The sequence below is a fragment of the Oxyura jamaicensis genome, chromosome 5, assembly GCF_011077185.1.
Source record: "Oxyura jamaicensis isolate SHBP4307 breed ruddy duck chromosome 5, BPBGC_Ojam_1.0, whole genome shotgun sequence".
Lineage (NCBI taxonomy): Eukaryota > Metazoa > Chordata > Aves > Anseriformes > Anatidae > Oxyura > Oxyura jamaicensis.
Window position 1 is genome coordinate 6,592,816 of NC_048897.1, and position 15,702 is coordinate 6,608,517.

At 35.1% G+C, this 15,702-nt stretch overlaps 1 protein-coding gene across 1 annotated transcript in view; it reads right to left on the reverse strand.

Annotated features, from left to right (window-relative positions):
• CD44 (CD44 molecule (Indian blood group)) overlaps positions 1-15,702 on the reverse strand; it is a 52,088-nt gene that overhangs the window by 16,806 nt on the left and 19,580 nt on the right. Inside the window, exons 2-6 of the mRNA XM_035329147.1 lie at positions 11,797-11,962; positions 9,055-9,191; positions 7,409-7,480; positions 6,905-7,144; positions 5,603-5,698 (exon numbers count right to left, since the gene is read on the reverse strand). Coding sequence (XP_035185038.1) covers positions 5,603-5,698; positions 6,905-7,144; positions 7,409-7,480; positions 9,055-9,191; positions 11,797-11,962 — 711 coding nt within the window. The remainder of the gene's footprint in view (positions 1-5,602; positions 5,699-6,904; positions 7,145-7,408; positions 7,481-9,054; positions 9,192-11,796; positions 11,963-15,702) is intronic.

The following is a 15,702-nucleotide window of genomic DNA, read 5'->3' on the forward strand; positions in this document are numbered from 1 at the left end:
GCACATTTCCTCCATCAAAGTCAAGTCCACCAGCACCAGCACCTTGAACATGCTCATGCCACTGAGATGGATGTGAGTGCAAAGGGAATGTATGAACCTGTGGTATCATTACATTCCTCTAATAGCAAAAATATATATATATTTTTTAATGTAAGATAAGTTTGAATTATTATGCTAAAGTATTAGATTATGTAACTAGCTTTGATAGTTCAGACAAAATCAATGAATTCTGCATAGGTTTTATAGCTGTAAGTGATCAAAATATGCACTGTTTTTGAAATATGTCCTAATATTTTGACAAAAAACATACAGAGCTAGTAAGAGCATGCACACCAAGAATGAAATCCCTCAAGCAAGCCAGCTGATAATCTTTCTCCCTCCTAATAACATTTTTAAGCAATTAACTGAAAAACAGAGCTTACAATAAGAGCTGTACTTCAAGTTGTAAACATATTGAATGGAAGAAAAAAAATCATCTTCAAAATACTACCCTGATTTTTTTTTTTTAATTCTGACCCATACTTCCTAACCAATATTTTTATCAGCATTTAAACTGTCTTCTATATCTTGAAGAAGACATACTATGTACTCTTTTTGAGAAAGAAAAATGAATTCATAATAATACCATGAAGACTGAACGCTAAGACACTATTTTCGATCAATTTTTTTGCACAATATAAGAAATCACTGGAAATTGCAATACCTAGAAGTCAAAGTTCTAATAATCAAGTAGGATAAATTGATGGTCTTCAGTTTACTGTAGCTATATTTTGCTTATTTGTTAAGTACAAAATGTACGGTTTTAAACTCAGAACTGCACTTTTAGAATGAGTAGCTGTTGTGGCAGTAAAACCTAACCAATTCTGCCTTTCTGAAAAGCTGTCCCTGACTGAATAATTATTTTCTCTTCTCACATTCAGTAATTACTCCTTACACGTAGTACTACTCTGACTCTGGTATCAGAGATAAAGGATTACAGTGCTCAGTGTCAAAAGGAATAGCAGATACGTGGGTGATGCATAAAAACAAACAAGCAAGCAAAAATCAACCAACCATACAACCACACAAAAAACCTTAAAAATACCATTGTGGTGCACATATTTGGCAGATATGTTCTGGCTGAGTATGGCTAATTTGATTAGAAGAGCCTTAACAATTCCATAATTTCTTTTGTAAATATATATTTCTATTCAATTTATACATAATTATGCGCAAATACATGAAAAAATCCACTAATGTTTCTACTAAGACATAACTTCTCAGTAAGAAAAATGTATAAAGCAATCACCTTCCACAGAAAGCTTCTCTTAATCCATTAAGAATTGAACAATACTATACAAAAAATTACAAATAGTGAAATACTCATAGCAGTGTAAATGTCTAATTTGTTTTCCAGATCTCTTCGTTCTCACAAACTGGCAGGAGGAAATAATTTGACAGAGGCACTTTGAATATTAAAGATTACAGGACAAATCTGAGTGCAATATAAATGATAAAAGATCAAATACAGGTTTTTCAAAATGCCAGTTCTGTTAAAATTCTGCTATGGTGGCTTCTGTTTTCCCACAAAAAAACACATACCAGTGAGCATTTAATATAAAATATACAAGTCCTGCACCACCAGAACATGTTTGGTGGAAATCCGTCTCTTCCATTTGCCCTTATGAGCTGCATCAGTATATGAATCGTGCAATGAGCTGTTGGAGCTCTACAGAGGGGTGAAGTTTTGTATTGAAAAAGATTGAAAAATGACTAATGTGAAGACAGCTTTAAATTAAAAGGTGGAGGAAGTAGTGCAGGCAGAGTGTCTGGATGATCTGTAAGAAGACCAAGAGGTCTGAAGATACACCCAGCAGAAATGAAAAAAGTTAGCCAACAAGATTGGGTTGTGCCTTGTTAATTTCATAACTTAAGATTTCTATTCTACACCAAGCCATCAAACCTCCTTTACCAAGGAAGGCATTCCCACAGAAACAAGAGGCAATTTTTAGATACAAAATTCAAACTCTGAATACAGGTGCACATGAAATTTCATTTGGGAGCATAAGGAGAGGATCCTTTGCTTGTTTTTAGGAATCAGAGACTGAGACTTGGACATTCAAAATCTTATCTCTGAGCAACAGAACATCAAAAAGTAAATAAATAGTGGTCTCAGATTTGGGGCTTTAGGATGGAACATAAAAATGATCAAAATGATAGTGCCAAAAAATTGTTAGTAAGAAAATAACTGAAGAGCAGAGCTGCAGGACTCTTGTCCCTCTTAAATTTCAGATTATACTGAGGAATTAATACATGATTTTATAGAGAAAAGAGTGTCTGATATCATTCTTTAAGATGACTTCCATTTCTTACTGGTGAACATGCTAGACTGAGAAACTTCTGTCTTTAGCACATCTCAAGAGATTAATCCACTGTATGTTGTTTATTTCAGAAAGAAGAGCTGTTATTAAAATGTATGTCATGGGAGATTGTGTACTGGAATTATATCACAGATGTCAAATGACTAAAATATTTATTAGCCATCATCTGACTCCTATCTAGGTGTTATTATTTCTAGAAATACCTGAATTCACATTCTTGAACTAGAGGGACTAGTTGTTTTTGTTGTTGTTCTGGCATCCATTCTTATGGATGAACCAAAGTTGAGTCTGTTTTTAGTGAACATTCAATAGAAGCATCACTATTATTTATCTCTACATCTATTAAACTTTGCCTTGAATTGTCATCTGACTTCTTGTAATCACAGCAAAATTCTCACCTCTACCTGCTCTCCACAGCAAGCATTAGGAACGTAGTTACTTGAATATGGATATCCTTGAATATGGATACATGGCTTCCTTCCATATATAAAATACCAGTGCAGATGCTTTCCTATCAAATCAGCCAAAGTATGAACATAAGACTTTTTTCCAATAATGACATTTTTTAGAGAATGCTCCAAAACAAATAAAAGAAAAATCCACTACAGCATGGGAGTGTCTACTATATATGGATGAACAAAAGCAGCCGCAGTTATTGTTTGAGTAACTAGCTCTGATAACACAGGGAAGTATCTCATCAATCAGCTACAGAACTTTATGATATCTGATCCATGGCACATCTGGAGATGAATTATAACTTGTTAGCAACAAAGAAAAGCTTGTTTCAGCTTAGAGATAAAGAATGTCAATGGCAAAGTGCTTGCAGTGTATTAATCTGGACTGTGAACTTGATGGAGAACACCAACAATAATGTTCAAAGTCAGAACAATAATGAAAGGGTAATGTGAAAAACAAAGAGAAATTATTACTTCAGGCCCATAGTGGTGACTTATTTTGATCAAGGTAAGCATTTTTTCACCAGACTTTAAGTTTACAAACAAGGTGTAGTATAGATGGATAACCACCGGTTTTATGTCTAGCATTCATACACTATAGAATTAGACAGGTAAGTTTTTACCTATCTGTCTGAAGATATATGCCTAGTGGGATGAAGTTTTTTTACTTGCTTCTTAATTTTCTACTTTCTTGCCAGTGGGGTTTTTTCTCCAGGAAATTAAGTTCTGGCGAGTATATTCCAATGAGCCTGCACTGTTGCACAATGTAAATACTAGACACTGGGGCATGACTTTAATTTCTCTTTTTGTTTGTTTTTCTTGTAACTTTCTCCTATGATACACAATATTTTATGACTTCTCATGGAGATGGTTAGCATATATTTAACTTGTGAAAAAAGTGCTAAATTACCCATTAGTTTATAGTACAGTAACATTAAACAAAATGAGTCTGGTTTTAAAATGAAGTTGCTAAGCAATAGCTGAAGCTATCAGAAAATCTCAGGTGCAGTACTTTCATAACCTTTTTTTTTTCTTTTTTTCCTAGAAAATTAATCTACCAGCCCCAAACCAATAAGCAATCATGCCAATGCTATCACTTCTGTAATACAGATATATCAGCATTGATAGATTTATTACATATATCTGCACTTGATTTGATCTTTTGTAGAATACTTATGTCCATGATAGATAACTGTTATCAGCACGTAGGGACATAGATGTTTAGTATTAATATATTTGATAAATCAAGTAGTAAAAGCAAAACCAAATATTTTCCTAGAATGCTTCCTAGAAACAATGCACAGTCTTTTGCAGTGGGTGAATAAACATCTGTACAGGCAAGCACTAAGTCACACAAGCATACAAAAGCAAATAAATGTGAAAACATCATTAGTGTCAACCAGACAAACTCCCCACTGTTACCAGATGGCATTTTTTCCCCCTTTCAGGTCATACTCTGAAGCAAAAACTCACACTAGAAAAAAAAAACAAAAACAAAAAAAAAACTAGAAAACTGTCTACTTGCTTTCAAGGTTTGGGGAAAAGTCATGATTTTATATATATATATATATATATATATATATATATATATATATATCCATTTATATTTAGAGGTGTTATTAAACTTCTCATCTTCTGTGACAAGATGCTTTGTTGAATGATTTTTGTATTTTGGTAAAGCTTTTGCTAATTGTGTACAATACACAATAATTCTTATACTATGCTGTGATTTCTAAATATGGTAACTAGGACACTGACACTCCAAGTTGCATAGACCATTTGACTACCTGTCAGCACCCAAAAAAAAACCAAACAAGCAAACTCATCACTATCATGTGCTTCTCTGGTGGGAAAAAAAAATGTTGGCAGGAAGAAAATTTCATTTCTATTGTTTTTGACTACAACCATCCACATCCGTCATACCCCTATAGATCTCCTATGTCCTTTTTTTTTTTTTTTTTTTTTTTTCCTTTTTTGGTTGGTTGCAAAGATCTATATCACTTCAAAGTTAAAAAATTGAGGAAATACATGTACAGTTCCACTTTAAGAAAAAAATAAGATTACTTCAAAAGGTTTTTATTTGCTGTAGCTGCTGTGCACTACATATTCAATAAAAGCATCACATCAGTTTTTCCCACTCAGCCCAGAAATTGGCTAATGTTCTTCTGAGCCTTCAAAGCCTGCAGAGGCATCACAGGCTCAAAGTTCTTGTGCATCTTCCCACCACCAAGAACAAAATTAATTTTAGCATTACACAAGTGGGTTGGCAACTGGAACTACCACTTATAGCATTGTTTAGGTAAGTTAGTCCATGGTTTTGACATGGATTATCCACTTTCACAACCATAAAAATATTAGAATCACAGATGTACTTTTACCACAAACCGATGACAATGTCCTTTTCTGACTCTGAGGTAGGAACAATGCGACTTTGAGTGATAATTCGTTACACTGATTTGTGGCCTCGTAAATATGTGTAATAAAAAGGCAGTGGGAAACACAGAATAAGCCAAACAGCAGTCTATCAGAGTTCATGTATAAACACTGAAGAAAAGAAAAAGCAAATGTTTTGGCTCCCTTTATCTCTTTAAATAAGTGAATAAATAACTTCACCAGAAAGTGAAATTTATTTCTAAATTAATCAGTCATGAAAAAGTGTCTTTCAATGTCTTTCCAAAATTGGAGAAAACGTATATTTCACCACTTACCGGAAAGCCCTGCTGAAAGAAGAAAGCATTTTTAATACAATCTATAACTGATGTAGTTATTATAATGTATAAATCTTACTAGTACTTCCAGGATGCCATTCATCATCTTCTTTGGCAAAATCATTAAATCCCGTCACCAAAGAGATATCAGTTGATGTAGGAGAAATTTCATCATCTGTATAATGATGGATGAAAGATTACTATTTCATTATCTGAGCTGCAAGTCAGTACTCACAACTACATCAATTATTCTATATTGCAAACTTCATTCCTTCTTTTATTAGCACAAGGGAGAAGAAAGATACGGAGGAGGTTCTTCACACAATTCAACCCCAGATATCTTTATTTGCTAACACAGCAAGATTATCACCAAAATAGATTATTTCAATAGGAGCATATATTATGATGGTAATGAAAAATCTGGCAATGGTCTCTTCATGTTATTCAAGCTCTAATTGTACCTGTGTATCATCTGAGGGTACAGGGAACCCAGAGCAAGAAGTGAAGTTAATTGTACTCCCCTTTCTACTGAGCTTTAGTCTAAAACACTAAACTCTGAATGTTAGCAGAGTTGGTAAGAATTGTCATGGCAAGCAGTTGAACTACATGGCATACACCTGAGAGAATGACTCTGATCCTAATTGCTCAGGAATAGAATGTTATGATGTTATGTTCACACCTTTCATGATGTGAACTATATTGACAAAAAAGTATAAGGTACTGTTTATATACTGCTTCTCCTTTTTTTAAAAAAATATATATGTATTTTTTATTTTTGCTTTTTTTTCTGCTATATTTCACTGTTAAATTATTGGTGATTTGAAAGAAAGCCTGTTGTCAGAAGTCACACAGTAAAACATCACTGCACTTAAGAGGATGAACTCTGTATCCCTTAGGTTCTGTGGAGCTAGTCTTTTAGGCCTCTGATAATTTCAGATGCACAGGCAATATAGAAGATGAAACACAATACAAATCACCCTCACAAGAAAGCCAAATACAGGCAAGGTACGCCAATTCACTGATTTGTCACTGTGCTGAATGCCCTAGCAATGAGTATGGCATTTGTATTTGGTAAGGTTTCAGAAAATTAGAATTTGACTTTATCAACTAAAATAGGAAGGTATTAATAACATTTAAATTTGACATTCTAATCACTCTGTGCATTCTGTAATATACTGTAGTAGAAATTCCTTATTTTTTTTTTTATTTTTTATTATTTTTTTTATTTTTTCCTCCCAGACACACACCTTTCTATGTTACTCCTTTCCCTTCCCAAACTAGAAACAGTGCTTCCTATTCCTACATGGTATCATTTACCTAGCTAGGTAATTCTTCACTTTGTTGTTTTAAAGAGGGTATAGTTGCAACCTATCATCCTTACCAGAATTTTTGACAGGAAAATCCTTTTCACCTCCTCCAGAAGAATGATCTGACAGATGTGAGACTGGAGTAACACTTCCATAATATGAGGGACTGGATCTCCTGATGGAGGTATCCACTGGAGTTGTGTCATGTGATGATCCACTACCTACATTTTCATCATCCACACCTGAGGTTGAGGAGTCTCCGCTATGACGTGTGCCATCTGCATTATAACGTGAGCCATCTTCATTGTCAATGACTGTAGGAAAGAGAATTTTAGGCAGCTGTTAATACCCAGGAGCTACACAGCTGTATTTCAGTTATGATAGCTTAATTCCTAGAACCAAAAAAATACAGAGAAGCAGTTGTGGATTAATATTAGTTTATTAATTAAAATCAATATTAATCCAAAATTAAGTAATATTAATGATTCTTTTAAATTAGCAATTGTTTTTAAGAAAACAAAACAAACAAACATCCTGAAAAAGAAAGAAATTGCAAATCTTTCTAATCAATACAGTACCTATTTCACTCTGGTTATTGAGAAAAGAAGTGTCTATTCTTTCAATTGGCTCGCATGCTTTGTCCCTTATTTCTGAAAAAGAAGGAAAAAGAAAATATTAATTTAAGAAAATTGAGAAAAAGTATAATGTATACCAATATAAATTAGTTTCAAAGACTATCAAAATGAATTAGCTAGAAAATTTCCCCAATACTCCTAAAAATCACTTTGTCATTTTCTAAGCATTATGTTTTTAGGTAGAGATGAGGATGATGACATTTCGTTTGATTCCTTATCTGCAGTCCAGAAAACTTCCCAGAAAATTTCCACAACTGTACATAATCACAGAAAGACATCTTGAAATCTGGATATTTAAAAATAATTTCCAAATCAAAGTTCATTCACTGATCTACCTATGTTCCTTCTGCTCTTTCCCAGCTGGGGCACTTCAGATTGTTCTCTCAGCTAACCGTGAGATTCCCTTTTTCCATACCCGTTCTAGAAAACAGTTGCAATCAACATCCATGAAAATAGCCTTATTCTGCCATTTCAATACACACGGCCCTAGCATCATGGCAGCTCTATAGCTAGAAGGACTGCATTCCTTCCATGGGAGCTCTGCACAGGCAGAGTGTGCCCTGGTCTGGTGAGCTCTGCTCACCCTGGTGGGCTTCTGTGCCAGGCTTGGGGCCAGTGTGTGACCTCCTTCTTGTAGTGCCAGAAGGGGATAATACTTGGAAGTGTTTATAAAACTCCAGTAGGGATGGACACTACTGAAGCAGGTGAAGATCCACCCTGGATGTCAGAGGCTGGTGATTCACCTAACACTATGCCAATGCAAAGATGGCTTTTAATGATATGACCACCAAGAACAAAATTCAAGAATGTCGCTGCTATTCAGGTCACCACTAAGTTTTGCTTTGAGCTCTGTATGATCCATCTGTTTATATTGGGGATATCTCTTGAAATTCAAGACACTTGAAGTTAATCCAGATTTTATCTTGAAATACTGTGTTCAGCATCTGCCACAAGATTATCTGAATTTTCCTAATAATATAATAAAATATTTCCAACTATTACAAAGTTCAGAACCTTCAGTCTGTTTCTTGGCTGCATCACCACCTCTCTGCCTGTTTGAACATCAGCTTGCCAGAGGCATCACATACACTGAAAATGAGAACCATGATTCTCACCAGCTCCTAGCTTTCCAGAATTTGTAGAAATTGTAAGGACTAATGGGACATGGGAGGAACCGGACAGAAAGTATTTTAAAAGGCGTTGGTCAGCATACTTGTCCGACCAAGCCCCATGCCTTGTCACTGCAGCCTGCCCTACCTTCTTATTAAATCCTTTAATAGATTTTGGGATCTTTTAGATTAACTGATGGGAGTTTCGCTGCACTAAATAGCTGTAATGAGCTGTTGTGAAGCTATTAAGTTAGTCCCCAAGGCAGCAAATTGTTTAGTTGGAGAAACACTAATGACCAAATGGGTCAAATTCATTGCTGATATTATAGATGCACTTCTGGAGGCTGACAAAATGTATTTCTTCTCAGATGAAGATTAGATGATATTTAATATAAAAGACCTCATTCGAGTACCTTAGGAATTACATATATTAATAAAACATATAAACATATTATTAAAACATATAAAACATATACATACCTGTTGCATTGTAACAATACGCATCATAACGGCCTGTTGTATTTGCTGAAAGTTTATAAATTCCAGTATGATTTGCTGCACAAAGATGATAGGGATTGATTCGTGGGATAACAATATGCCCCACTATAAAACCATACCTGGGAAATACAGAGGAAAGCACACCACATTATATGCTATAGCAGACAACATAAATGCTCAAGATATCTCTAATATGAAGAAGATACCAATAGGACATTATTTTTATATTTTTTAAAAAATGCATGCATTTATGCATAACTTTACTACACAGGCGATGCTTCTTTCCTACCTGTAGCTACATCAGCCGCCAGTCTATGTAATGCAACATGTAGAGCTAAACCAATTTTAATTAAGGATCTCATTAGCTAGAATGATTGGTTCCAGAGCAAGGCAATGAAAGTGAGGGACTGGAAAGTTAAGTGAACCTTTTATTCGGTGGGAGGTTGTATCACCTGACACTAAAGACAGGTAGTTTTTTTTTTTTTTTTTTTTTTTTTTTTTTTTTTTTTTCTTCAGGGAGTCATATTTGTTTTACTTTGAGCATAACATACTGCTCAATGCCACTTCACACATAAATAGTTGGGGCTCAATTTTATAAGATCTGATTAAATTTAGAGAATAACACACACTTCTTTCTATAACGCATAACTTAGGAAAATATTCAGATACAACAGTCATTACTCCACATGTTCTTACTGTTTCTTTCAGTGGAACAATGTGGCTATCGTGTACAGAGCTCACACATTTCAGTGAAGACTGTAGTTAACAGAGCTTCACAAAGCACGATGCATTAGTACTGTTTTGCAATCCTGCAACACCTGTTTAATTCCAATATATTTATCTGGGGGGGTGATAGAGTGGTAACAAAACTGGGTTTTGGTTTGCTTTTTGTTTTACTTCTTAAGACATACAATTATCAGAACTAAATTTCATAGCTTAGCATTCCTTTTGAAATTGTGAGCTCCATTCCAGTTGCATACCTAATGTGCTTGCACTTCTAAAACTCTGTAGTAGGTGGAATTATAAACTACTTCACTTACACTTCCAACTGAGCCTACGATGTTGACACTGTAAAATTTATTCATCACCTTCTTCTCTTACGGTCTGTTCATTCACCTTACTCACTTGCCATTCCACACATATTTTGGCTATTATGTGCAGTTTATTTTTTCCTCTCCAACTCAAGCTTGATAAGAGCCTAGTCATAATGACAAGGACTTCTAACACAGGATCAGCAAATGAAAGTAAGAGGGGGGGAGGGCTGGCTGGAAGGGAGGGAGGGAAGAACCTACATGCCTTACATGTCCAAATCTGTACTCTGCTAAGCAGTGAAGTAGAGAGAAATTCAATCATTAATGAAAAACTACAGCTTCCTGCTGCATTTTTTCCCCCTTCTACTCCTTCCTTCAATTAAGTTTACATTTTAACTTCAGGAAAGGCTTTCTGCATTGCAGAATATTTACAATGCCAGCACAAGAGATCTCTAACAATAATAAGTTTTAGTTGGGATTTGATGTTTTGTCTCTACATGTGGTGTAGTGATGGACATTTCAAAGTACTGAGTATGTGTGTGTGCCAATGTTAAAGAATGAACTTGCCTACTACATTATCCAGGACTTTTCCCTCACAGTGAACAACTGTCTCTAGTCTGTATTTGGCAGTATTTTAAACTACATTCCCACTTCTTGTGGAAGACTCTTAAAATATATTAATCCTCAGGATTTTTCCATCCATTGTTCCCTGGTACTACTGTCCTCCTCTTTCTCCATAGTGCAGGGCATAACCCTAGTGAAAATAAATGTGTCATATACCATCATTAATGGCAATGCACGACATTTATTCTTATATTTTCAAAGCACTGCAAGTATATCTATGTGACAGTCAAGCAAATTAATTGCTATGGATACTACTAATTTGAAGGAGCTTTATTTAAATCTCATGAGTTTGTAAATCAAAAGGAAAGAACATTCATACATTAGGAATTAAAAAAGTAAAGCACTACTAACTAAACTGAAGTGAAATAGTTCACATGAAATAATAGCAACCAATATTGACACTTCAGCTACTTCTCAGGGAATGACAAATTCAAGAATGTAAGTTAAAACCTACTTCAAATTTACAACTCCTGAATTCAGTCTTTCTTCTGCATTTGTTTAGGATGATTTGCATATGTAATACATTAGTATTACATATCTTGTACAGCAAAATCACTTTGTCTTCTAGTCTGACCTATTTACAGACCTCAGGAAGCAAGTCAGCAGTTCGCTCCCCACACTACTGATTTGATGCTTTTTAGTGTTGCTTGACAAGACAGAGTTCCATACACTGTGTATACCATCTGCAGTCTTTGACCCTAATTAAAAATCATAAATACATTGCATATACTTATCTGACTAGACAGTGGTACAGTATGATCTGAACACCATCCTTATTAGTTTATTATAATCTCAATCTTTAGTTATATTTAGATTTTATCTGTAGAAAGTTATGATTTCCTCAAGATGGCAAAAAGAATATGCAGTCAAGGACTTATTAAAAGACCCAGGGCAAACATACACATACAGAAAGATGTTTTGCTTGTTACATAATATAACTTACTTCAGGACTGATATGGCCATGTAATTAGCAACTAGAATGAAATCGACTGTAATTATTACACTGGATGGATGGACAGACAGACAGACAAACAGACACGATATATTATATTTCCTAAAGTTTCTTTACCTGCAAGTTTCAAATCCAAGTTCATGAGCTTTTTCCAACTGTTCTAGTGTTGACAAGGTACTATTGAGAGCTCTGCAAAGGTCAGCTGCTTCAGTTCGTGTGAGACTGTAGCGACCATTTTTCTCCACATGAAAAACTCCTCTATATCTGCAACTTACATTGAATTCTGTTATTGAAAGAAAAGGAAAAAAAATTACTAATAGTTGAAGTTGCTACTTCACTGAAGACCTGAAAATGATTTATTTTCAAGTATAGTGCTTTCAATGCAAACCAGTAACAAGCAGCAGCTAGCAATTCATTCAGAAAGAGAGCTAGCACATTAAATCACCTTCTCCATATTTCCCTCTTTGGATTCAGACATGACCAAAACCTAACAAAACAATAAACCAAACCAAAATGAAACAAAAAAGGCAAGAAAAAAGGGAGTAGTTTTTTGAGGTAGCTCAGACTTTTACCTTATAATCTATACTAAACTGTATCTAAACTATAATGGTGCAGAAGATACAAATATATCATGAAGGTCTTTGAAGCCACATTACTGCAAAATTTACTAATAATCAAATGAATTTTATAATATTTTGTTCAATACAGAATTATTTCAAGATGAAATGGTGGTATAGTCAGAGCCTTTATGATCATAAATTTCCTTAATCTTCTCATTGTGATCCTTTCACAACAAATCCTTTCAAATTAATATGTCAATCCACAGTTTCAGAACTAGTTAAAGCTTATGAGTCCTTATTATTAGCCAGACAAAAGAGAAAAGCTTGCACTGGTTTGGTACTATTGGATCTGCCTGATATGAAACCTAGGTGACCTGCACACATATTCTAAACTAGAACAACATCATGCTATTAAATACTCCCTGAAAGACAAATTTCAAACTCTTTTTATTCAACATATAGAGAAACTTTTACTACTCATCATCTGGATGAACCTTTTGCTCCCTGATCTTCAGTTTTGATAGTATTTCCCTCCATTTTGAAAGGCTTTCTTTTGATGCACTCGGAAATCATTCTTGCATGCAAACATACTACTATCAACCCATCACAATTTCAATATGTACTACAGCATCTTTAATAATAAAGGATGTCTTAGAGGAATTTTAATTAAATAATACTTTACAAGTTTACATGTGGAAGCAAGTGTATATGATGTACATTATGAGGATAAATGTGACAAATAAACTTAAAATAAAATAAAATAAAATAAAATAAAATAAAATAAAATAAAATAAAATAAAATAAAATAGGTGCCATAGTTATATTGTACAGTTTGTTTCCTGGCCTTCACCCTGGGAACCCTGAGCAAGCTGCTGTACATGCAAAGCATGCGGGAAGGGAGCATCTCATTCAATTCACTATAGACACTGAATGAAAGGCATAAGGTCTAGAGGCTATGAGGTGATCACAATCTGTTCATCTCTATGTTGGAAAGATGCTGCCTACACAGTGCAACATGTAAAGTGGGAATGACTGTATAATCTGAGCAAATTCTGGCTGAGTAAAATGAGAGATGATATAAACGTCTGTTTATTGTCTTTTTTTTTTTTTTTTAAAAAAAAAAGAACAGTTGAGAAAGAGTTAATAATAATAATGTGGGCATAGAAAACGGGGAAAGAACAGGATGCTTCAAAGCAATGTGAATTAACTTTACTCCTGCCCCACCTTTCCCTCAAGAGAAAAGCGTGGTAGCAACTCCAGACTAAAACGACAACTGCAAAGCATGCTTGATAGGAGCAGCCTATTATTTGTAGTGAAGAGAGGAGCATGACTCATTTTTATCTTAATCTTAATGGGAACTCCACGTGCAAGAAAGGGAAAAATAGACCAGTCTTCAAATATTTAAAGGAGGTATCTGTCTCTTCTATTTGAAATAAAAGATGCCATATAATAACTACTTTCCTAAAACACCCAAAATGCAATTCATGCAAATTTACATTGACACATTCCATGTGAATAAAAAGCAACTTTCTTAACACCATTTTTGCTTGATGGTCTATTTTCTTCTATAGCAAAGATGTGAAAGCAAATGATAATAATCAAGGTGTGCACTCTTCCTTCAATTGTTTTTGTTCACTGGCAAACTGAGGTTATTCTATCTACAGTGTATCTACTCAGTGCTCCTGTACATTCACCACAGTTGTAAACTGCAAGGAATGTTTATTTCCATGGGTAACAGGAAACAATCAAGGAGATGAAACAGCAGATTAGATCCAGACTGTACAGCATATCAGAAGACAACCCTTATTCACAAGATAAGTAGGAGTCCAATAGTATTGCTGACTACTCATCCAAAGGAACTCGAAACCTGTGCAAATCTTAAGGGCCTTTACTATAACAATAGAATTAATCCTTGTCATTAGTTGGACTGTATTTCCACAAAAAGTATGTCAACAATACCAGTCAGTCCTACTTCATTCCCACGCAACTTTTTAAGCTGACGAAAGAATTTCATGTGAACAAAATTGATATACATTGCATAGCTGCTTAACATCTTGTTGATTACAGTTCTTAATAGTTTATATATATTTTTTTATTTTTTATTTTTTTTAAATCATATTATCCAAAAACCCCAATAGGACACAATTTTTAATTTTATAAAATTTATGCAATACTACCATGTTTTCTCAAAATGTCTTTATTTTGGCACAGCTGTTTTCTTCCAGGGAGAAATAGAACCATAAAATTGTAGAATGGTTTGGGTTGGAAGGAACCTTAAAGATCATCTAGTTTGAACCTCCCTGCCATGGGTAGGGGCACCCTCCACTAGATCAGGTTGCTCAAAGCCCCATCCAACCTGGTCTTGAACATCTCCAGGGATGAGGCACCCACAGCTTTTCTGGACAACCTGTGCCAGTGCCTCACCACACCCTCAGTAATGAATTTCTTCATTATATCTAAGCTAAATCTATCCTTTTAAAGTCAATATTTCCTATCCTATCACTACTACACATCCCAACAGGGACCCTCTCCAGCTTTCTTGTAGGCCCACTTTAGGTACTGGAAGACCACTATAAGGTCTCCTTGGAGTCTTCTCTATATGTAAACGTAGTTTTATTAAAATTTCACTGATGACAGCCATGTCATAGAAGGCTTTGAAGACAACAATGAGGGGCTGGTACAGAATGAACAGGAGATTAACAAATATGTATTTTTTTCTCCAGAAAACTTCATGTCTTGCAACAAGTCTGAGTTTCACAGTCAGAAGAGAAGCTAGTGGATTAACATAGAGTGATAGCCTCAGCAAGTTCCCACACATAAATTAAGGAGTGACAATGCTTCTGCAACTACTGGACTCAGACACACACAGCACTGGACCTGAGGATAGCTGATGGACTAGAGACCTTCTGCAGACACACCTTCACTGAGCAGCACAACATGCTCTAAAACCATCAATATGTATACCTATAAGCCACAAACAGACTTTCACATTGTAGATCAACAGGCAGAGTGTCAACAAACATTCCCATAATAGATCCCAACAGACGACTTCTTACAACAACACAACTAAGAACTAACTACATGCAGGAGGATTTGGCCCATAACTGCTATGCAATGGAGCTGCTCTCACAGCTGCCACTAGTGACTTCTACTTTGGCTCTGAATGTTCCTGATTCAAAGCCTGACATTATTTTGGAAGCTGTCCACTCAGCAGCTGTATTCAGCATAAATGACCCAGGCAAGGAAAGGTCTTCTCTACTTTTCCCTTCATGTTGCTCTTGCCCCTTTAGAACAAGGCAGGCCTGTTTCTTAATAAATAAGTATACTCTGTGAAGCCCAAGAGATATTATATTCAGGGGTCACATCACAAAGACCTATTGGATTAATTAAAAGTAGCAAGTTCAGTGATTTCGGAACAAGATTTCTTTGGAACATCAACCTTTCTTCCAATAACTTTGGGCTC